This window comes from Schistocerca americana, chromosome 1 (genome assembly GCF_021461395.2).
Source record: "Schistocerca americana isolate TAMUIC-IGC-003095 chromosome 1, iqSchAmer2.1, whole genome shotgun sequence".
Lineage (NCBI taxonomy): Eukaryota > Metazoa > Arthropoda > Insecta > Orthoptera > Acrididae > Schistocerca > Schistocerca americana.
In genome coordinates this window covers 21,752,785-21,776,947 of record NC_060119.1, presented here as the reverse complement: position 1 = coordinate 21,776,947, position 24,163 = coordinate 21,752,785, and the positions used below count along the sequence as shown (strand labels likewise).

General features: G+C 39.3%; 2 protein-coding genes across 7 annotated transcripts in view; one reads left to right on the top strand and one right to left on the bottom strand.

Moving 5' to 3' along the window:
* Positions 1-1,826: 1,826 nt before the first annotated feature.
* On the bottom strand, positions 1,827-23,929 carry LOC124545887 (40S ribosomal protein S24). 3 transcript variants are annotated; one of them, XM_047124857.1, is made up of 6 exons: positions 23,843-23,929; positions 23,514-23,582; positions 23,111-23,320; positions 12,284-12,400; positions 2,049-2,123; positions 1,827-1,933 (listed from the first exon to the last, which is right to left on the bottom strand). In XM_047124857.1, the coding sequence occupies exons 1-5, from the start codon at positions 23,843-23,845 to the stop codon at positions 2,112-2,114; spliced, it is 411 nt and encodes a 136-aa protein (XP_046980813.1). In that variant the 5' UTR covers positions 23,846-23,929; the 3' UTR covers positions 1,827-1,933; positions 2,049-2,111. The 3 variants fall into 3 exon arrangements, with proteins under 3 accessions (XP_046980813.1, XP_046980806.1, XP_046980821.1); XM_047124850.1 differs by having other exon boundaries at positions 23,689-23,897; XM_047124865.1 differs by lacking the exon at positions 2,049-2,123 and having other exon boundaries at positions 23,689-23,897.
* LOC124545857 (NAD-dependent protein deacetylase sirtuin-1) overlaps positions 23,904-24,163 on the top strand; it is a 55,893-nt gene continuing 55,633 nt past the window's right edge. For 2 of the 4 annotated variants that reach the window (XM_047124826.1, XM_047124819.1), the window contains exon 1: positions 23,904-24,083. In XM_047124826.1, the coding sequence (XP_046980782.1) occupies positions 23,936-24,083 (148 nt within the window). In that variant the 5' untranslated portion in view covers positions 23,904-23,935. The remainder of the gene's footprint in view (positions 24,084-24,163) is intronic. The other 2 variants (XM_047124840.1, XM_047124834.1) reach the window with 1 other exon arrangement.

Here is a 24,163-nt window from a genome sequence, read left to right as displayed (position 1 = left end):
CTGTATTGAATTTTCCCCTCTTGTTGTTCAGCACACCACCGGCATTTGGCACTGATGTGTAAAAGGGCTCTGTACATTAGTTCCAATTTCGAGTCTCTGTCCGGCACACAGTTTTAATCTGCCAGGAAGTTTCAAGAATGACTTGTTTCTCACCTTTTTAATGGTGTTTCACTATAAGCAGGAAGCACAGTCAGTCTTTTAGCAGCATGTATTAACAACATGACAATCTGAGCACAACCAGCATTTACAGAGATTTTTAAATAAGAAACTACACAGCTGAGGTACGATCAAGAAAAGTGTTGTTGGCTGTTAATACACTAGAATACCTTAAGGTTTCATTTACAGTAACATGGTACTGAAATATCTAATACATAAGTAGGACCAACTTCCTATGTGTAGTACGCATGTTGACCATAATTGTGTTTGTGTTTGTTTGCATTGGGTTTATTCTTATGATGAATGAAGTATAGAATTCATTCTTAAAAATTCTGAAGATAGGATGGATAAAATCAAGGACACGAAAGTGTATCTACAACTTTTACAACTGTAGTCCAGTTTTTTTTTACAAGTCAAAGGGCATGAAATGGATCGTACTTGAGATGGGGAAGTGAGACACAGCTGCAGCATCTCCCCGTAGTTATTCAATCTGTACACTGAGCAAACAGTAAAATAAACCAAGAATGCAATTGGAGAAAGTTCAGGGAGATTTACAGATGGCATTTTAACTCGGCCAGATGCTACACGACTTTGAAACACAGTTTAGAGGAAATGTCTTGAAAAGAAGCTATAAGAGGAACATCATGGGATGGAAAACAACAGTAATGGTATCAAATCAGGTTGTGGAAAGAAATTAATAAGTTAGAAACGTTTTGTAAAAGAAATTTGCAGGAGCACATGAAGTTTCACTGGTGTTCACATTCTCAGGAGTATAAATATTCAGACAGGTTGTGACTGGAGTCTCTGGAGTACCAATGTACCTAACTGTTTTGGTTAAGTGTGTCCCCAATCTAAATGTCAACAACAGTTCTTCAGCCTCTCTTTCTTCCAACCTGTACGATCATTTAACGGAAGTGTTTACAATTTGAACTGCCCCCTGAAAGTGTAGAAAGTATAAGCTTATGTAATTGTGGGTAAAAGATGGTATGCTCTTGAGAATTAAGATAGTAAGAAATCACAGACTCATTGAAAGCATTGATGATACTTTTATTGAGTGTATTACACTTGACGTATGCAGAACTAATTTTGTACTCACTTCTCATTGTATACTTACACTCAGCACATGCCCAAGTCACAAAAAAATAATGAAATGGCCACACACTGCATCGTCTGCATTTATCAGACAGCAGCAGAAAAAAAAATAATTTACATGACAATTACTCTTGTGTCAGGAATTGTGCTTAATGAAATAGTATACAAAACAGGTTGGTTGATAAGATGAGCAGTACCTGACATATATTAATTGTACTCTTATTCATCTCTAAGCCTAAAATGTGAACTTCTGTGAAGGCAATATTGATTACGATGCATTGCTACTCACAACATCGAGGCGACGTGGAGCAGCAGACAGGCACATTTAATAGTCCAGACACTTCTACTGTGTGTGTGTGTGTGTGTGTGTGTGTGTGTGTGTGTGTGTGTGTGTGTGTGTGTGTGTGTGTGGTGGGCGGCAGCTCCTGTAATGTGACTGACTGTCTCCTCTACATGGTGAGTAGCAATCTATCCTTTTACATCCTGGAACCTCCATTGGAGTTTAGGAGAATGACATTTTCTACATGGGACGACATAAGCACTCTCCTTTCCCCATGGAAGAAAACATACCATGAATATTCACGAATTATAAAAACTCACAACTTTATTTCACAATTTTTTTTACATCCATACATCATTCTCATTCCAATTCTGATGACACGGAAGGACAGCACCATTTCAATTACTGGAAAAGAAAAGTTATATATCAGTAAGTATTTAGCATAGCTGCTAATAGTATTATCCAAATAAATGCAAATTACTAAATTCAGCACACACCCTATACCATGTAAGTTTAATACCTTGTAATCAAATCAATAAAACGGCAATCTTCTGATACAGACACCTCAACAAAGATGAAAGCTTTACTTTTTCCCCTGCAAAACAATATAGATATACAACAGTAGAAACATCTGAAAATGTGTTGGTTAGTCTTCAGCACACTCCAGTTTGGGGTTTCTACTGCACACTTTTGCATGCATAACCATGCTCATCATGGAAGAAACCTCTATTTCTTAGAACACAGAGGGAGGGGAGAATAGTTAGTACCGTTTCATTGCAATTAACAACAAACCAAGACAAAGTCTTCTATGCAACAAAGGTTATCTGAGAAAGTTTGAAGTTGGTTTAATATTTAGGTGAGAGCACAATATCTTACAAAAATTAAGCATAACCTCTAAAAAAAATCCCTATATAGAATCGTATAACAAATGACATGTATTTGAGAACATTTTCACAGTATAACAGGAACATAAGATATCTTACAATCTACTTGCTGAACCTAACCAAATCTATACCGTACAGAGATGTTCTTGCTAAAGGTAGTCATCATCAATCTGAAGATCGGTCTGAATGCCAGTCCTGTATTAGGCATGGTCCGACTGAAGATGGTATGCAATCGCTTTCCTCTGATCTTTCACCTGACTGATTGAGCACATACAGAAATGTATGCTCATCCATTCTTAAGTAATTGATGTACGACTTGACGTCTTCCACTGTAAGCTCACGTAACAAGTTTTGTTGAATGCTTTTATCGTGTCGTCATAAAACCCACGGCTTCACCCAGATTAGATTAGTTTTTCATTCCATAGATCCGTGCTGAGGAGATCCTCGCGGATGTGGAACATGTCGATTTTTTTAAAGCTGAAATAACAATACTAATAGTATGAATAAATACAATACATCATTTCTTTCTATTAAAAATTTCGCCAATGGAGTAGAAGGAGTTGGCCAGTAGTAAGTCTTTCAGGCTCCTTTCAAACTGATCTTTATTTCTAACTAAATTTTTTTTGTTTCCTGGCAAATTATTGAAGATGAGTGTTCCTGAGTAGTGGACCCCTTTTTGAACTAAAGTAAGTGCTTTAAGTCCTTGTGCAGATCATTTTTGTTCCTGGTATTGTATGTATGAACTGAGTTGTTTGTTGGAAAAAAGAGATATTATTTACGACAAATTTCATTAAGAAGTAAATACACTGAGAGGCAGTAGTTAGTATACCCAGTTCTTTGAAGAGGTTTCTGCAGGAGGTCCGTGAATTTACTCCACAAATAATACGTATTACACGCTTTTGGACCTTGAAAACTTTTGTTTGACTTCAAGATTTACCACAAAATATTATCCCATAAGACATATGGAATGAAAGTATGCAAGCTTTTTCATTTTTATGTTGCCTATGTCTGCTAACACTCGAATTGCAAAAACAGATTTGTTAAGGCCTTTCTGCAGTTCTGTGGTGTGCTCCTCCCAACTGAATTTATTATCAAGTTGTAATCCCAGGACTTTTAAGACTGTCAACCTCGTATGTATGGTTCCATTTTTCCCCCCACTTCTTTTCCGCATGTGCACACAATGCAATTGGAGTACATAGAACTGCTGTGGTTAATAACAAGTTGTTGTCAGCCATCTTGAACTTTGACGAAAAATTTGATGACAGTGTAATACCCCTTGTAGCGCTATGTCAAAGATCTTTGTCAAATATATTGGACGGAATATTGGATCGCATCTTTGATCAAATCTTTGACAAAGAAATTTGATAGTGTAATACCGGCCTTGGCACTGTAAGGAGATTCAAGTAGTTCCTGACTCAAACATTCACTGCTACTCCAGGGCATGCAACATATGACAAACATTCACCAATGTTTCTACAGAAGAATTTCTGACATGGAGAGTGTATGTAGTCGAAACAAATCTGGTTGCTGCAAATTACTAAATACTTCCACGAACAGTACAGCTAACTAAGGCTGGTTCTAAGTGTAAACAGGTAAATTTCTACTTATTCCTCCATTCCAAGCAACACCCCCCCCCCCAAAAAAAAATCAAATTTATTGCCTATGTGTTACTGTTGAACTACATTAGAGAGTGAAAAGTGTAAAGACACCTGCAAGTTTTTGTAAATGTCTTCACTGAATTTTAAGAGCAACAGAATGTAAAATTGGAAATAAGCATTCTCCGATATTAGTGAAATATTGCAGTTTTCTGCAGCATTGCAATCATCAAAACATGCCATGCCAATCCCTTAAGAATTAATTACTTACAGATAACACACCATCAAAATCAAAGTTACATACTAATTTAACAAATGGCCATGTCTATCAAAAAGACTTAGCAAACTGGAACAGAAACTGAATACAGTTGTCTGAGAACAGGCAAGGGCACACTCCTACACAATGTGATATGAAGTGTAATAATAAAAAAAAATACTGTGACATATTCAACTTGTGAGAAAATTAACACCAGAAAATTGATAAGTCATAAATGTGATTGCACAAAGAAATGTTGACTTAATATTACTAATAACTGCAATACAAAAATCTGATTGTGGGAAGGATTTCAATAGGTTTATGTCAGGGAAATACATGAAGTGAAAATGGAGCAAAATAGTACTGCAGGAGGAAAGACAGAAGTACATGGAATGTTGAAGAAACATTGTTTTAACTGAATGTGCACTGACATGGATTCTGTGGAATAAGCCTATTCAAATAATTTATGATTTTGTGATATAAATATACTCAAGCTTCCAGTAATGTTTCCAACCACAATTCTGTGTAATAACTGCAGGGCAACAAAGTGATGTCTTTCTTTAACTCCCTGAATGTGTTAAGGTTTCATGTAACAAAGAACTAAGGTGCTTGTCATTTAATTAATTCCAAAAGTTTGTAGCAATGTTAATGGAAACAATCATCAGCAACAGTGCACTTAAAATATTTCCAGAGTGACATCATAAGCTCAAAATTTGTGATAGATCAGAAGACAAGTTCAGTTGAAATGTGCAATAAAAACTAGCTTTTGTTTTAAATGTAGGCTGTGACAAAGATCTGTAGTGCAGCCATACCTACATCAGTTTCGGAACTAAAACCACTCTTTTCCCACTGCAGTCAGATATTTTTAGTTTTTAATATGTTTGAAGGCATAAGAAAAGTCCCACTTAAAACCACAAACCTCAGCATTTCCATGTACTTTGGTACTTAAAATAGGGCATGAAACTATGTATGATACCATTAGTATTAGTGGTGGTAGCCTGCCCTATGGTGAACACCAGTCAGCTCAGCAGACAAACTGCTTCTTGTGCACAGCTGACTTTACAGTACAGAGTACTACTACCTCAATGCTGATATACTGTCAGATAAAATCAGTAACCAGAAATTACTGACCACACAGTACTAACACAATGATTAATGGTGTGCTTTCAGATGTTCAGTGCAGTTCATACCATTTTTATGCATAGTATTTTGACGGCTGACATAATAAGGTTGCTAGAAGTTTCCCAAGTGAAATTCCCCGATTCCCACAGTTTTAGCACATCTCCCCTGAAAACATTTGATATCTGAAGGGTAAGTAAACAGGTAATTTGTGTAAATTAGACAAAGGATTTACATGTTTAGTAATAAGTTGACTCATTCAATTAACAGTAGGCTTTTTCTCCTTCTCCCACACTTTCTGCACCAGACCAGTTAAGAAAAAACAGGAATATTTTGTATAGCAAACCATTAAAATTTCAGAAATTTGAACAGCAGCACTTGGGTATGTATGGTGACATTTTTTCAGCCAATATTCAGTCTCTTGTCAAACAATTAAAATCAATCAACAAAAACCAGTCAATTTCTTCATAACAGCAGCAATCTCATAAAATTCCACTCAGTTCAGTGGCCCACTTAGTGAGTAGTCATGACTTTTTGGTGTTCAGTTCATTAACTTGCTGGTCGATGGACCTCTTCCATCTAGCTTTCTCGGTTCCTTCATATTCTTCACACTGCTTCTGTTTTGAGGCCTCACCTTACCAATTTTGTCATATACTTGACGTATAGCTAACCAATGACTTCCGTTTCTTGGTTGACTATCATACACTATTAATGGAAAAACCTTGCTCTACGATGGCTTGATCATGGTTCACACTGAGAATCTTTTACAAATGTCAACAGGTGGTATAACCATCCAAAAAGTCACTTCAAAAGCAACTGATTCTAGTCTCACTTCTCTTGTAGCATGCACGGAGATCACAAAATCCCTGCTTAGCAAGAAGTTGCACATTCTTTCTCAACTTTGTAACAGTCCTTACCACTCATTCAATTCTGCAAAATGAATTTCTGCAAGGCACTTGAGATTCTACTCTTTCTAGTTCTTGAGCTGCTATTTATTACTCCTGAATCTGAAAAGCTTAGGTATCCACAAAAGCTATACTTCACGAGTGACTTTAGGTGGTGGTTTGGGCACATTTTGATCACAAAGTCCACGGGTTTGCAGATAATCAGGAAAGTTCAACGATGTACTCCACAAACGATTAGATCTACCCTGTGGATGGACTGGAGAGACTAGATCCAATGGGCAGAGCCTGCATATTAGCAGGAAACAACTGGCCTCAGATTAGCAGCCTGATCAGTCAGAGATACCAGTGAACTGAACTACTCAGAAATCCACTCGTGTAGCCCAGCTATTCACGTCCATAGTCTCAAGTCACCCTCTGCATGTGGCGTAAGACCCAGTGATCAATCTGTGCAACAGGCAACTTGGGCAAATACCCCGAGGTCCAAAAAACCATTCCTCAAACCTTCCTGATACTGACTGCAAGCTGAAGTGAGTGGTGGGGAGGGAAGAAGCAACAGGAACGATTGAGTAGGGAAAAAGTGTATGACACCCAACAGCCACTCCACCTCGCCCCGACAGCGACAACACTTAATGCCTCTGTAAACAAACAGTTTCACCGTTGAGCCAAAAAAAACGAGATTTGCCAAAAGCCCCCCCCCCCCCCCTCGGTATTTCCCTGATATCTTCGAAATTCCGACTTCCAGGAATTGTGACAAATGTGCCTAACCTCCTTCAGTGGCTGCTGGCTGATATCCATGTTTCCACAGACAGCATTTCCAGCTCCAGCTCTAGTCACTCAGATGACAGGTGAGATCTTAATAAACTGAGTAAACATCTGCTATAGTTTATAAGTTTTCCAACTTCTTTTATCAATATAGTAAGCCGGCACAGAGGTTTCAATTTAAACAACACTTATCTCATCAGCTTTCTACGTACAGTGCATAAAAATGGAATCTACAACCCTGCTGAACACCCACAACAACAACATTAGTCAAGCAGAACAAATAATCTGAAATAATGCTCTACAGGGAAATACAAATGCGTAGAGTACTCTTGAGTTTAGTTAGTGAACATGCAGAATCCTCACAATTTAAAGTGCACCTGCAGCTAGCTCACTGAAAGTGGTAACATTCATTTCTGACTAGTGTGGAGCAGTTTCAAATGAATTCTGAACATAATTTGTATACATAACAATACTGTTGCAAATATTATCACCTTAGACACTTTAAAGCAATAATAAAGGGCCATCGCTGAAACTTCATGAAATCTGCTGCTTTTAGCAACATAATGCTAAACAGAAAGGTTTTAAGAAACATTGAAAAATTTAGCATTTCCCACATTCCTGTGAAAAGATGTACCAGTGTACTGACAATGGTAACCTACAAATACTGTGTTTGAAATTTGATTTTAACTCTTTTTCAAGTCTCATGCTCATATATAATGTTAGAATGACAGTTTAGTTCCTGTGTAAACAACACAATTCTAGATGTGACATAAAAAAACCAGCCCTACTTCCAGTAGTGAAATTCCATTCTACTAAGCTTCAGTCACCCACATCACATTTCCCAACAATTTTGCACAACAAATCATATCAAACATGCCCCATTTTTAAGATATCTTTCATGTGGCGCATTAATTAAACCACAAATATTCACAGTACACACGTATACGAAAACTGCAACCAAGTTGCCCTTCTACCTAACCTAGACATTGAGTTACACATCTGGCTACCATTACAAACTTAATCCACGAAATAGTGAAAATCAAATAAACTCATTGTTCTGTTTTACTGGTAGAAACAAACTTACATGATGTCTTGGCTCCTGTACCGTAACTGGGTGTTGGAACCAAACTGTTAGTTACATGTTTGTGGAGCTAAAGTGGTGTATTTGGTGGTTTTCATATTTACCTGCATCCTACAAAAATATACAGTTTAGTTGATGCACCACATGAACGAACTCTTAAAACTGTGTCATTTTTGTACAATTTATTGGTGAAAAATTTTGTGGGTTACATTCACCAATAAAACTTTCACATGTATTCCAAGGTGAAATACCCGTGGTCTAGGGGTAGCGTCTTTGATTCATAATCAAAACGTCTTCGGTCCCGTGTTCGATCCCTGCCACTGCCTAAATTCTGATAAATAATCAGCATTGGCGGCCGAAGACTTCCGGCATAAGAGGTCAGCCTCATTCTGCCAACGGCCTTGTCAAAGAGGGCGGAGGAGCGGATAGAGGTTCAGGGCACTCTCTTGACCTAGGGGTGGGAAATTGCCCCTAAAGGCGGAAGAATCAGCAATGGTCAACGACATGAGGATGCAGAAGGCAATGAAAACCACTGCATTAAAGACACGTAACGTGTATCCACAGGATATGTGGCCTGTAATTGAAGAAGTGTCATGATGATCTCTCCATTGGCGAAAGATTCCGGAATAGTCCCCCATTCGGATCTCCGGGAGGGGACTGCCAAGGGGGAGGTTACCATGAGAAAGAGATTGAATAATCAACGGAAGGATAACGTTCTACGAGTCGGGGCGTGGAATGTCAGAAGCTTGAACGTGGTAGGGAAACTAGAAAATTTGAAAAGGGAAATGCAAAGGCTCAATCTAGATATAGTAGGGGTCAGTGAAGTGAAGTGGAAGGAAGACTAGGATTTCTGGTCAGATGAGTATCGGGTAATATCAACAGCAGCAGAAAATGGTATAACAGGTGTAGGATTCATCATGAATAGGAAGGTAGGACAGAGGGTGTGTTACTGTGAACAGTTCAGTGACAGGGTTGTTCTAATCAGAATCGACAGCAGACCAACACCGACAACGATAGTTCAGGTATACATGCCGACGTCGCAAGCTAAGATGAACAGATAGAGAAAGTGTATGAGGATATTGAAAGGGTAATACAGTATGTAAAGGGGGACGAAAATCTAATAGTCATGGGCGACTGGAATGCAGTTGTAGGGGAAGGAGTAGAAGAAAAGATTACAGGAGAATATGGGCTTGGGACAAGGAATGAAAGAGGAGAAAGACTAATTGAGTTCTGTAACAAGTTTCAGCTAGTAATAGCGAATATCCTGTTCAAGAATCACAAGAGGAGGAGGTATACTTGGAAAAGGCCGGGAGATACGGGAAGATTTCAATTAGATTACATCATGGTCAGACAGATTCCGATATCAGATACTGGATTGTAAGGCGTACCCAGGAGCAGATACAGACTCAGATCACAATATAGTAGTGATGAAGAGTAGGCAAAGTTCAAGACATTAGTCAGGAAGAATCAATACGCAAAGAAGTGGGATACGGAAGTACTAAGGAATGACGAGATACGTTTGAAGTTCTCTAACTCTATAGATACAGCAATAAGGAATAGCGCAGTAGGCAGTACAGTTGAAGAGGAATGGACGTCTCTAAAAAGGGACATCACAGAAGTTGGGAAGGAAAACATAGGTACAAAGAAGGTAGCTGTGAAGAAACCATGGGTAACAGAAGAAATACTTCAGTGATTGATGAAAGGAGGAAGTACAAACATGTTCCGGAAAAATATCAGGAATACAGAAATACAAGTTGCCGAGGAATGAAATAAATAGGAAGTGCTGGGAAGATAAGACGAAATGGCTGTAGGAAAAATGTGAAGACATCGAAAAAGATATGATTGTCGGAAGGACAGACTCAGCATACAGGAAAGTCAAAACAACCTTTGGTGACATTAAAAGCAACAGTGGTAACATTAAGAGTGCAACAGGAATTCCACTGTTAAATGCAGAGGAGAGAGCAGACAGGTGGAAAGAATACATTGAAAGCCTCTATGAGGGTGAAGATTTGTCTGATGTGATAGAAGAAGAAACAGGAGTCGATTTAGAAGAGAGAGGGTATCCAGTATTAGAATCGGAATTTAAAAGAGCTTTGGAGGACTTACGGTCAAATAAGGCAGAAGGGATAGATAACATTCCATCAGAATTTCTAAAATCATTGGGGGAAGTGGCAACAAAACGACTATTCACGTTGGTGTGTAGAATATATGAGTCTCGCGATATACCATCTGACTTTCGGAAAAGCATCATCCACACAATTCCGAAGACGGCAAGAGCTGACAAGTGCGAGAATTATCGCACAATCAGCTTAACAGCTCATGCATCGAAGCTGCTTACAAGAATAATATACAGAAGAGTGGAAAAGAAAATTGAGAATGTGCTAGGTGACAATTAGTTTGGCTTTAGGAAAAGTAAAGGGACGAGAGAGGCAATTCTGACGTTACGGTTAATAATGGAAGCAAGGCTAAAGAAAAATCAGGACACTTTCATAGGCTTTGTCGACCTGGAAAAAGCATTCGACAATATAAAATGGTGCAAGCTGTTCGAGATTCTGAAAAAAGTAGGGGTAAGCTATAGGGAGAGACGGGTCATATACAATATGTACAACAACCAAGAGGGAATAATAAGAGTGGACTATCAAGAACGAAGTGCTCGTATTAAGAAGGGTGTAAGAAAAGGCTGTAGCCTTTCGCCCCTACTCTTCAATCTGTACATCGAGGAAGCAATGATGGAAATAAAAGTTCAGGAGTGGAATTAAAATAAAAGGTGAAAGGATATCAATGATACGATTCGCTGATGACATTGCTATCCTGAGTGAAAGTGAAGAAGAATTAAATGATCTGCTGAACGGAATGAACAGTCTAATGAGTACACAGTATGGTTTGAGAGTAAATCGGAGAAAGACGAAGGTAATGAGAAGTAGTAGAAATGAGAACAGTGAGAAACTTAACATCAGGATTGATGGTCACGAAGTCAATGAAGTTAAGGAATTCTGCTACCTAGGCAGTAAAATAACCAATGACGGACGGAGCAAGGAGGACATCAAAAGCAGACTCGCTATGGCAAAAAAGGCATTTCTGGCCAAGAGAAGTCTACTAATATCAAATACCGGCCTTAATTTGAGGAAGAAATTTCTGAGGATGTACGTCTGGAGTACAGCATTGTATGGTAGTTAAACATGGACTGTGGGAAAACAGGAACAGAAGAGAATCGAAGCATTTGAGATGAGGTGCTATAGACAAATGTTGAAAATTAGGTGGACTGATAAGGTAAGGAATGAGGAGGTTCTATGCAGAATCGGAGAGGAAAGGAATATGTGGAAAACGCTGATAAGGAGAAGGGACAGGATGATAGGACATCTGCTAAGACATGAGGGAATGACTTCCATGGTACTAGAGGGAGCTGTAGAGGGCAAAAACTGTAGAGGAAGACAGAGATTGGAATACGTCAAGCAAATAATTGAGGACGTAGGTTGCAAGTGCTACTCTGAGATGAAGAGGTTAGCACAGGAAAGGAATTCGTGGCGGGCCGCATCAAACCAGTCAGTAGACTGATGACAAAAAGTATTCCAAGTAAGTGTTTGAAGTCTCCAATATGTGGTAAAAGGAATATTTGGTGATGACATCTGTAGATTCTAAGAATATGAAGGGATACATACTTTAAGCAGAGGCAAAGAAAACATTGGAACACACTGGGCTGCACCTTCAAACTAGGCTAACGACTCATATGGCCACAGATCCATGCAAGTCTGTGTTCAGTCATAGGCTCTTGTTTCAACACAAGGTTTTAATGATGAAGTCTTAGTACTGACATGACAAAGACCCTGTTCTGCTATGCATGTACTGGCATGAGTCAGCTGTCTACATATCCCAATTGTACTTTCCAACCCAGCAAGAAATGCAGACCTTGTCAAATACCTGATGTTTTAATGAAAACAGTTTGTTTCCATGGTCAAATATGGATGCCAGGTGGCTGTTTTGCAATGATAGATTGGCAGCATAATGCCTCAGATGAGAACTTTCAAGTTATCACAATGCTTTCTTTAGAAAAACTGATAACATTTTATGACTGCAAAGTAGTTTTCTTTAATCAAATACATTTTAAGCATTTAATGTGAAAGCCTTAAAAATACAGTTTGGATGAGCTTCATACCTTCTTTCCTGATGCTGCACCAACTTTGGATTTCTTTGTACCACGTACTTTCTTCATTCTGTTTTTCCTTTCCTTGCGCTGCTTCCTTGTTGCCTTTTGTTTCTCATACAAACCATGCTGCAAAATTAAATTCACACAGATTAGCCAATGTTGCAGTACTTTATAGCTTCACTGTACATCCAATTATCTTGTGTTATCATTGGAGACATTCCATGCTTATGGGTGTGACAAGCACACATTTTGCAGTAATATACACTGAAGTGCCAAAGAAATCTCGATACTCCCACATGGTGTATGTGTGTTTTTTACTCTACCTCGTAAAAGGATTAGTCCAAAAGCTAGCAAGTTTTGTTCTTTTTGTGTGTGCGCCTATCAACAACCCACCATTTCTGCTCATAATTTATTCACTTATGGAATTTGTTAACAATTAATTCAAGTTTGACCGTACCCATAATAGTAAGTAACAAGTAGAGACTCACACCTAGGATGACACAGTTCTTTATGAGAGAGGAAATATATGTGGATGTGTTCTGGTTGGGCCCATAAATGATGAACAATACAGCACTGCAACATATTTCAGATTTCAGCTTGCTGATACGTTACTTTATAATCAAGACATAACATCAGATGTCAATTTTTGCTGTAGAGATTGTCAGCACCATGTAAGGTAGCATTCTTTTTCAGATAACATTTTATTTCCTTAGCCACTAGCACGAGATGCTGAGGCTAACAGAGAGAAAGACAGTTACACCAGTGCACAATATGTTGGGAAGACTACAGGCATTCCGAAGCAAAGCAAGTAATTTTGTTTGATAAATATTTACTAATAAAAGTAACTTTTTCCACTACAGCTATTACGAGAACCCTACTGGTGAGAAACACTTTCTTACAACAATATTACAACACCTACAACACAAGTAAGTAGTCATTTCAATAACCTGATGAATAATGCTTAAGGTAAAGTTGCACAAACAGCAGATCTAAATTGTGCGGTAGTCGCCAGTGGCAGATATGATGCCTTTAGGCCCAGTTCTGTCTGAATATGCTCTCAGGAAGTATCCAGTTTTGAATGAAAAGTGACCGTTTCACTGCTGTTAAAGATATTTTTGTAAAAAAATACCTCATACCAGCACCCAAGAACATGTTTCAACTAATATAGTTTCCCCTCTTTCATCATCTTGAAATTACAGGATATACAACTGCACTGTCCAGGAAATTCTGTGTGACTACAAACTCCAAGGACGAGTTGTCATAACCTCAAAGTTCCTGGTGGAAAAATACAGCCAGCCATACTGTATGCCTCTTATGCCATCTTCTAACAGACTCCCCAACTACACTAAACAATTCACAAACCTCCACAAAACAGTTGGCCAAATTCACCAAAAGAATGTGATTCACATCTGTGGATATCAGGAAGAAGACAGCAATGGAGCTATTCTAAATGAATGGATGGATACATTCAATCTCCAGTCTGTGTACAACACCAAATATCCAGGAACATTTCAATCTGGTAGATACCTAAAGGACAATTCTGCTGATTTGAGTATTTGGAAGAAACAGACAAAAAGCTCATCACGTCTCTCCCACACACAAAGCATAGGCCAATCGTAACACATTATGATACTGAAATTCCACTAGTCACGTTCATCCTTCATTCTCAATGGAGGGGAACTGTATATTGGGGAATGTGTTGTAAGGATAACTCTCATCTTTGCAGTTCAGAAAGTTGGTGGTGGAAGGAAGGGTCCAGATGGCCACTTCCACTCCTGTAATTATCCCGGCCTCAACTTATGGTAACATACTGCCCCAAAACTCTCCACCCTACAGTTTCCACCCCCTGTATTCTATCATCTCCCCATTCTCATATCTCACCCTGTTTCCTTGCAGCCTTCTGCCAACATATCTTCCTGTCTCACCCCACTCCTTTCCTTTTCTGTTCCTCTTTCCCCTAGCTCTCTGCCCCACAACCTCCTGACACCGCACCTGTGAGTCTAGTCCTTGCACACGTCACCAGACAGTGTTCACCTCTCTCCCCACCTGACCTGTACACTATTATCCCTTCTCCTCCAGATTGTAGCTTGCATCCCATGTGATGTTACATTCTGGCCCAAGATGCTGGAGTTGGCAGTATCTCTGTACTGATGAAGGCTGTGGCCGAAAGCTTTACGTGAGTGTCTACAACCCGACATGACAATACTTTCGTGTAATTGAAAACCATTTGATAAATAAAATAAACCAACAAGTATGACACTATTCGGGAAATGGGAAATACGGAAGCGTCCGATACCACCCGTCTGCTTTGACCCATGACATCACAAATATGGCGGAAACGACCATAAACCACGATTCCAATATGGCACATATATAGTCGGTACATACACATTATGAGGACGAAAATACATCGAAAAACAAACACACACACTTTCCAGAAAAAGTCTAATGACACTAACGGGACAAGTGCGGGAAATGGGGTGTTTTTGGGTGGGGGCAAACTAAATATAAATATGTCTGCTTGTGTCTGTATGTGTGGATGGATATGTGCGTGTGTGCAAGTGTATACCTGTCCTTTTTCCCCCCTAAGGTAAGTCTTTCCGCTCCCGGGATTGGAATGACTCCTTACCCTCTCCTTTAAAACCCACTTCCTTTCGTCTTCCCCTCTCCTTCCCTCTTTCCTGATGAGGCAACAGTTTGTTGCGAAAGCTTGAATTTTGTGTGTATGTTTGTGTTTGTTTGTGTGTCTGTCGACCTGCCAGCGCTTTTGTTCGGTAAGTCACCTCATCTTTGTTTTTATATATAAATATAAACAAATATATCTAAAAAGAAAGATGATGAAACTTACCAAACAAAAGCGCTGGCAGGTCGATAGACACACATAAACATACACACAAAATTCTAGCTTTCGCAACCAATGGTTGCCTCGTCAGGAAAGAGGGAAGGAGAAGGAAAGACAAAAGGATATGGGTTTTAAGGGAGAGGGTAAGGAGTCATTCCAATCCCGGGAGCGGAAAGACTTACCTTAGGGGGAAAAAAGGACAGGTATACACTCGCACGTGTCTATCGACCTGCCAGCGCTTTTGTTTGGTAAGTTTCATCATCTTTCTTTTTAGATATATTTTTCCCACGTGGAATGTTTCCCTCTATTATATAAATATAAACAAATTTAGACACCCACCCCCGTACAAAACCACACAAAACGACGAGAAAAAGCGACATCACAAAACTCCCCATATACCACTAAACACAATATCATCTGGAATCGGACACTTCCCTTGACCTATATAGCTCAACAGCAGCTCCTGTCCCGTAAATTAGGATCAAACACTTCCCTTGACCTATATAACACAAAAACATCTCCTGATACCAATACACAGCCACATATTGGGATCTAACACTTCCCTTGACCTGCGCACTGTTACTTTCATCCGTCATATCCATTCCTGAAGAAAAAACAACAACCGATTAATTTTACTAAAATTACCACTCGATCTACAGCGAACACTAAATTAACCTTCACAAAAAATCGTTAACTCACTGAAACGAATTCCACTACAAACACAGCTGACACTAACAATTCTGGATAATAAGCAAAAGCAAACTGAGCCCATTACACCACACAAACGAAAACCCTGAACATACCACCAGAGAGCACAACAAACCACAACACGACGACATCTACAAACACGCCACACTCACAGGCCAAACTCAGTGCCGTCATGACGTCACACACGACAACACCTGTATGTCACGGGTCAAAGCCGACGCATGGGATCAGACACTTCTGTTGACCCGGGAAATAATATGCATCACGTTCCTCCCATGAACCATGGACCTTGCCGTTGATAGGGAAGCTTGTGTGCCTCAGCAATAGATACCCGTACCTTAAGTGCAACCACAAAAGATGCGTATCTATTGAGAGGCCAGAAACGTGTGGTTCCTTAAGAGGGCCAGCAGTGTTTTCAGTAGTTGCAGGGGCAACAGTCTGGATGATTGACTGATCTGACCTTTTAACATGAACCAAAACGGGGGAACTACAGACAATTTTTTCCGAGGGCACGCAGCTTTGCTGTATGATTAAATGATGATGGCGTCCTCCAGGGTAAAATATTCAGGAGGTAAAATAGTCCCCCATTCGGATCTCCCGGCGGGGACTACTCAGGACGGCGTCATCGGGAGAAAAAAACTAGCATCCTACAGATCATAGCGTGGAACGTCAGATCCCCTAATTGGATAGGTAGGTTAGAAAATTTAAAAAAGGGAAATGGGTAGGTTAAAGTTAGATATAGTGGGAATTAGCAAAGGTCGGTGGCAGGAGGAACAAGACTTCTGGTCAGATGAATACAGGGTTATAAATACAAAATCAAATAGGGGTAATTGCAGGAGTAGGTCTAATAATGAATAAAAGAATAGGAACATGGGTAAGCTATTACGAACAGCATGGTGAATGCATTATTGTAGCCATGATGGATACGAAGCCCACACCTATCACAGTAGTCCAAGTTTACATGCCTACTAGCTCTGCAGATGGCAAGAGTCTGAGGAAATGTCCAATGAGATAAGAGACATTATTCAGATAGTGAAGGGAGACGAAAATTTAATAGTCATGGGGACTGGAATTCGATACTAGGAAAAGGAAGAGATGGGAAAGTAGTAGATGAATATGGAACGGGTTAAAGGAATGAAAGAGGAAGCCACCAGGTAGAATTTTGCACACTGCATAAATTAATCATAGCTCACAACTGGTTTAAGAATCACAAAAGAAGGTTGTACACATGGAAGAGGCCTGGAGAAACTGGAAGGTTTCAGATAGATTATGTAATGGCGAGACAGATTTAAGAAGCAGTTTTTAAATTGAAAGACATTTCCACGGGCAGATGTGGACTCTGACCACAATTTATTGCTTATGAACTGTAGATTAAAACTTAAGAAACTGGAAAAGGTGGGAATTTAAGGAGATGTGACCTAAAGAACCAGAGGTTGCAGAGTGATTCAGAGAGAGCATTAGGGAACAACTGACAAGAACATGGGGAAGGAATACAGTAGAAGAAGATGGGTAGCTTTGAGAGATGAAATAGTGAAGGCAGCAGAGGATCAAGTAGATAAAAAGATGAAGGCTAGTAGAAATCATTGTGTAACTGAAGAGATACGGAATTTAACTGATGAAAGGAGAAAATATAAAAATGGAGTGAATGAAGCAGGCAAAAAGGAATACAGACATTTCAAAAATTAGAACAGGAAGTGCAAAATGGCTAAATAGGGATGGCCGGAGGACAAATGTAAGAATGTAGGGGCATATCACATTTGGGGTAAGATAGATACTGCCTATAGGAAAATTGAAGAGACCTTTGGAGATAAGAGAACCACTTGTATGAATATCAAGAGCTCAGATGGCCACCCAGTTCTAAGCAAAGAAGGGAAGGCAGAAAGGTGGAAGGAGTATAGAGAGGGTTTATACAAGGGCGATGTACTTGAGGGCAATATTATTGAAATAGAAGAGGATGCAGATGAAGATTGGATGGGACATACGATACTGCGTGAAGAATTTGATACAGCACTGGAAGACCTAAGTCGAAGCAAGGCCTCGAGAATAGACAACATACCGTTACAGCTACTAATAGCATTGGGAGAACCAGTCATGACTTAACTCCTCCACCTGGCGATCAAGATGTATGAGACAGGCGAAATACCTTCAGACTTGAAGAAGAATAAATTAATTCAAACCCAAAAAAGCAAGTGTTTACAGGTGTGAACATTACCGAACTACCAGTTTAATAAGTCACGGCAGCAAAATACTAACGCGAATTCTTTACAGAGGAATGAAAAAACTAGTAGAAGCTGAACTCAGGGAAGATCAGTTTAGATTCTGTAAAAATGCTGGAGCACATGAGGCAGTACTGACCCTACAACTTATCTTAGAAGCTAGATTAAGGAAAGGCAAACCTATGTTTATAGCATTTGTAGACGTAGAGAAAGCTTTTGACAAGGTTGACTGGAATACCCTCTTTCAATTTCTGAAGGTGGCAGGGGTAAAATACAGGGAGCGAAAGGCTATTTACAATTTGTACAGAAACCAGATGGCAGTTATAAGAGTTGAGGGACATGAAAGGGAAGCAGTGGCTGGGAATGGAGGGAGACAGGGTTGTAGCCTATCCCTAATCTTATTCAATCTGTATATTGAGCAAGCAGTAAAGGAAACAAAAAAAAAAAAAAAAAAAAAAAAAAATTTTGGAGAAGGAATTAAAATCTGTGGAGAAGAAATAAAAACTTTTGAGGTGTGCCAATGACATTGTAATTCTGTCAGACAGCAAAGTACCTGGAAGAGCAGTGGAATGGAATGGACAGTGTCTCAAAAGGAGGATATAAGATGAACATCAACAAAAGCAAAATTAGGATAATGGAATGTAGTCGACTAAAGTCGGGTGATGCTTAGGGAATTAGATTAGGAAATGAGACACTTATAAAGTAGTAAAGGAGTTTTCCTATTTGGGGAGCAAAATAACTGATGAAGGTCAAAGTAAAGAGGATATAAAATGTAGACTGGCAATGGCAAGGAAAGCGTTTCTGAAAAAGAGAAATTTTCTAACATCGAGTATGGATTTAAGTGTCAGGAAGTCATTTCTGAGAGTATTTGTATGGAGTTTGGCCATGTGCTGAAGTGAAACATTGATGATAAATACTTAAGACAAGAAGAGAATAGAAGCTTTTAAAATATGGTGCCAAAGAAGAATGCTGAAGATTAGATGCGTAGATCACGTAACTAATGAGGAGGTACTGAGTAGAATTGGTGAGAAGAGGACTTTGTGCCACAACTTGACTAGAAGAAGGGACCGGTTGGTAGAACATGTTCTGAAGCATCAAGGGTTCATCAATTTAGTATTGGAGGGAAGTACAGAGTGTAAAAATCATAGAGGGAGACCAAGACGTGCATACACTGAACAGATTCAGAAGGATGTAGGTTGCAGTAGTCATTTCGAGATGAATAAGCTTGCACAGGGCAGAGTAACATGAAGTTCGTTTGAGCAGTTACCAGAATGCGCCAGACAACAGGCTGTACTGCGCATGCGCAGCTACGATGATGTAGGCAGCCCGTGCTTGGTGCTCGCTCTGCTCATACGCTTTTCGTCGTATTTCTGGTGGGGCATCACATGACCATGTGTAGCCGTGCCGCCCGTGCGGCATGTTGAGAGGACATGCTGAATTGTACCTAGAGAAATTGTTTTATCATATCCCACACAGATAAAGGATGCAAATAAGGAAGCAGTTCTTGGCTTTTGAGTCATTTGAAAATTAGACTCCACAGCTCGAAGTACCATAAAATTTTTGACAGTTTTTTTTTTAATTCGTGCTCTGCAATGTTGTTATGTAGCATTTCAAACACGTTTACATCTACACATCACTGCAAAAAGCTACTAGGATGGAATACAAATTACGGGTCAACAGAAACATCCGATCTCACGCGTCGGCTTTGACCCGTGACATAAGGCTGTTGTGGTGTGTGACGTCATTAAGGCGCGGAGTTTGGTTTGTGAGTGTGGCGTGTTTGTAGATGTTGCCTCGTTGACGTTACCTTAGTAGGAGTTTTAGGGCCTGTAATATATAGTTTACCTTTTTACTGTACTTTTTGTTTTAACGTCGTCTATGAGGCTTTTATCAGTTTGCCATTAGATTGTTCAATCTTTATGGTCTATATGTTTTGTCGCTACTCGTTATGTCTAATGAATCAATATTGTTTTTTTTTATTTGTTTCTTTTTTTAATCTTTTAATTGACCTACACATTGATCTGTAGCGTAGTCCTGAATACGAGGTTAGGTTGGGAGTTTTTTTTTGGCGGGGAGGGGGGGGGGGGTAATGGGGGGGGGCGGGGTAAGGGGGGGGGGGGTAAGGGGGGGGGGGGCGCAGCCCCCCCCCTGCCTGGCCTTGAGTACCACTTGTTTATTATTATCTTTGTTTGCTATCAATGTTAGCAGATTGTTCTTGTGAAACCTTTGTGTGTGTTGTTTTTCTATATGTTTTCGTCTTTGTGATACGTATGCAACGTTTCTATACCCGCCATATTGGAATTGTCGTTTACGCTATATTTGTGACGTCATGGGTCAAAGCCGACGGGTTAGATCGGACGCTTCCGTATTTCCCAAATTACTTCCAACAAAAAAAGAGAGAGTTTCTTGTGTAGCTTACACCGGAATAAAGGACAATAAATTTCATGACTATTTCAAAATGTGAAAAAATTAACATGGTTGTCTATGAGGCAAAGAAACTGTACAACTGATAGTTTATATTCTACTCTAGGAATAAATATGAAGCCTTATGGGGAGTTAAAACGATAAAACATGGTATGCTGCAAGTCTAAAATTTAGCATAGAATGGCATTCTATAAATTTAAGACGTAAACACAAATTAAGAAATAACTTCAGGCCCAGAGGAAGTACGAGACAAGTGCCTTGTGATCGAAAAACACTTTCACAGAAGGCAGATCTATAAAATTCTGCTACAGCTGTCATATTTGAAAAAAAAATATTTAGTTCAAAACCACTGACCAAATTTGCCTACTTAGCTTCAAGTCAATGTTTACGTATGTTTGTACATATATAGCATTAAGAGATCTTACAGTGTCATACAAGGAACAGGACATCAGAGACTACTCCAGCAGCATCAGAATTCCATAAACCATACCAAATGCTTCATTCCGCTCTAATTGCACATTTCTATGACCAGATGGACTCTGAAGTTCCTGATATTCAGCTTTTCATATGGTTCTCGTGATACAAATTTTCTTGGAGGTTCAGTACTGTATTCTCATATTTGGTTCTTTATTATGGTATAACGTCATTCGTCCCAGAAAATGAAAATTTTCACTTTAAATTGAACGAGGTTGAAAGTAACCAATAGCGCGGAATGAAACACTTCGTTTCGTTTCAAATAAACTAACTACCTCAGCGGAAAAAAAAATTAACTGAAGCAAATTTCTCTATAAAACAGACAGAAATAGCTTCATTAAGACAATGGTTGATTACTAATAACCAGGAAATAATATAAAATCAGAAAATTGAAACTACTAACTTATTTTGGTCTTTCATGGTTATGAGAATGTATATTAATTCACTTGATGGCTCCCAGCCACAGAAATCTGTTTTGTTTTCATTTGACGTGGGAGCTGTAAACGAAGACACGGCCACGGGTCACGTGAGGAAGGACCCCCCACTATAACTCAGCTTGCTCTGCGAATGCGCGAATCTGGCAGCTTGGGCGCGCCAGGAAAATTTTTCCGGGTAGCTTCTGGCTACTTGCTGCTACTGCTCGTACACCAAACAGCCACGCTCCAAGTAGCCAGAAGCGGGAGGAAGGCACTGCTCATACACGAATTCAGCTCTGCGCATGCACATGAGCCCACTGGCAACTGCTCATACGAACCTATGGAGAGCTGCATCAAACCAGTTTCTAGATTGAAGACCAGAACAACTACATTTTAATGACTCTAGTTATGGCACAGAAAAACACAAAAAACACGCAGTTACTGAACTGAATCTACCTACAGAAATTAAAGGTTCGACAGATAGCGAATGTGGTTTCCAATGCAGATTGAAGACATTTCACCTTAGCTGCTACGTAACAGAGGAGTACATGAATATAAAGTATTTTCTATACTAACATTTTTAAATGAGTGTTCTGTATTTGGCTGAAATGTTCAGCATAATGTTTATCACTTTTTTTTTATGGAACACGTAACTAGTTGAGCAGTCTTTGACTGAAGATCACAACAATACTTCACAAACTTCACACCAGGAAGTTACCTATCAAACAAAATTTACCATTTCACTGAAATATCTATCCCTCATGCAAAGTTTTTATCGGGTATAATATTTTTGAGACAACTTACACATATATACTGTGTTATGTGCAGACCACACAGCACAAAACAAAGGGAACAAAAAATCATTTCTGCCTGCACACACACATATCGACTAAATGCTTCTACTCTTGAGTGGTTCCCTTTATCCCTACATTTACTTACATTCTACCAGAACTTTCCTTACGGCTATGTGTAAGCTTATCTATTACTGCGCAAAGTAACTCTTGACACACACACACACACACACACACACACACTGTATATGCAATACGCACACATTTGTTATAACTGCATCTAAGTTTTAAAGTGTTACAAGAGGATGACTGAATTAATTCCCTTGTGGCTAGATTCTGTCCCTATATCCCTATAGCAGTATGCGTAGACAAGTTCCCTATGCTTCTCACCCCCCCCCCCCCCCCCCCCCACTCCCAAGATTGGAAATGGAGATGTTGCATGTTGAAATGGATGAGTTAGTCTCAACTTTATAGTATGTGGCAATTCATGTGGTATGATGAGATCACCACTGTGTTCACATCTTCTAATTGCTGGTGAAGTAACTGCATAACACACAGGCTAGGCATGCTGCCTCAGGGGAAAACAGTGACTTTCATAATATACACAGTACAATAAACTGCTTATTTTGAAAACAAATGTTCAACATGCATTTACTACTATTTACTAAGTGCTGCAAAGTATTTTCCCAGCATTTGAACGCGAGGCATGAGCACCAGCCAAATCGTCAGAACAATTTTAACTGAAAAACGTCAGTATCATGCGTTCTAATGTAAATCTAAGATTTTTACGGTCCTTAAGTATTGGATTACTTCGATTATTCTGACAATTATTGATAAAGACATTGTACACTGCATAAAAATTACTTCCAATCTTTCCGTCTTACTACGTCAACAGAGTTTCGAACATACAAGAGCCTAGATAGATACTAACCAAACAGCTACAAATACTAATAAGCAAGACTTACCCTCTGTAACCTGTATTTCGGTTCAAACTTCTTGGCAAAATCTAGTGTATCATAAATCAAGGCGAACCCAGTTGATTTTCCACCTCCAAATGCTGTACGAAATCCAAATACAAACACTGTATCTGGTGTAACTTTAAACATTTTACCGAGTTTTTCTCTTATGTCAGTTTTCTTCACAGACGGCTGCCCTGGATGCAAAACATCTACAACCTGCAAGCAATAAGTTAATGAAAAAAAGTTACTGGTGCACTGTAGTCTGAGGGCAAAACAAGAGCACAGATTCACGATTTTGAATGGCTACGCATAAAATAAACACGAGGGTATTTTATGAGCATTCGTTTCAACTTGCCAAATAAGTGAAAACTCTCCAAACATTTCCACAATGAAATTTTAGTCTACTTACCATCTGCTTTCGGCATAAGAGCCTATTTGTCATGAACTTTCTTGTTCGAATAGTTGCTGTTCCCTCACTCTGCAAAAGAAAAGTACAAATATCGATGAATCCTCTGGTTCAAATTTCACTCTTGATGTTTGAAATGTAATTGTTTCGCAAAATACTTAATTCACGAATATCCTACCATTATTGGTACAATGTAAATTTAACTGCAAGTACAAACGGCACACTAAAAGTGCAATTCCGAATATATGTCAATAGAAAGGAACACAAAAAATATTAAACACACGAACGATGGAGTTTCCTACAGCGGATATACAATTTCAACAAGCGCATACCATGCTGCCCTCATACACTAGCACGTTGTCTCCAGCAAAAGGATCAAAGCGCCCTCTACTTCCTACAGGGAAACTACGTCATAGCTGCTGAAAATGGCGTTGGTTTCGGAAGGACAGGAATATTGTTCTCCTTCAAAACGAATAAAACTTGACCACGTTCAACAGCTATCGAATTACACCACTGATATTGACTTAGGGAGGTATTCTGCCTCTACGAAAGATATATGCAGTTCAATCTCAGGTAAGCAAATAATAAATATTTTCAATTAATCGTGTAAAACTTGTGCTCAAAGATGGCGGACTTTAGGCGTGAAGCTCTTC

Excerpts from the sequence above, each read along its gene's own strand:
- LOC124545887 (XM_047124857.1), bottom strand. Across the intron at positions 23,321-23,513 it reads TCTTATGCCGAAAGCAGATG|GTTGTAGATGTTTTGCATCC; the intron begins GTAAGTAGACTA and ends TATTGCTTGCAG. Across the intron at positions 12,401-23,110 it reads CGAAATACAGGTTACAGAGG|CATGGTTTGTATGAGAAACA; the intron begins GTAAGTCTTGCT and ends TTAATTTTGCAG.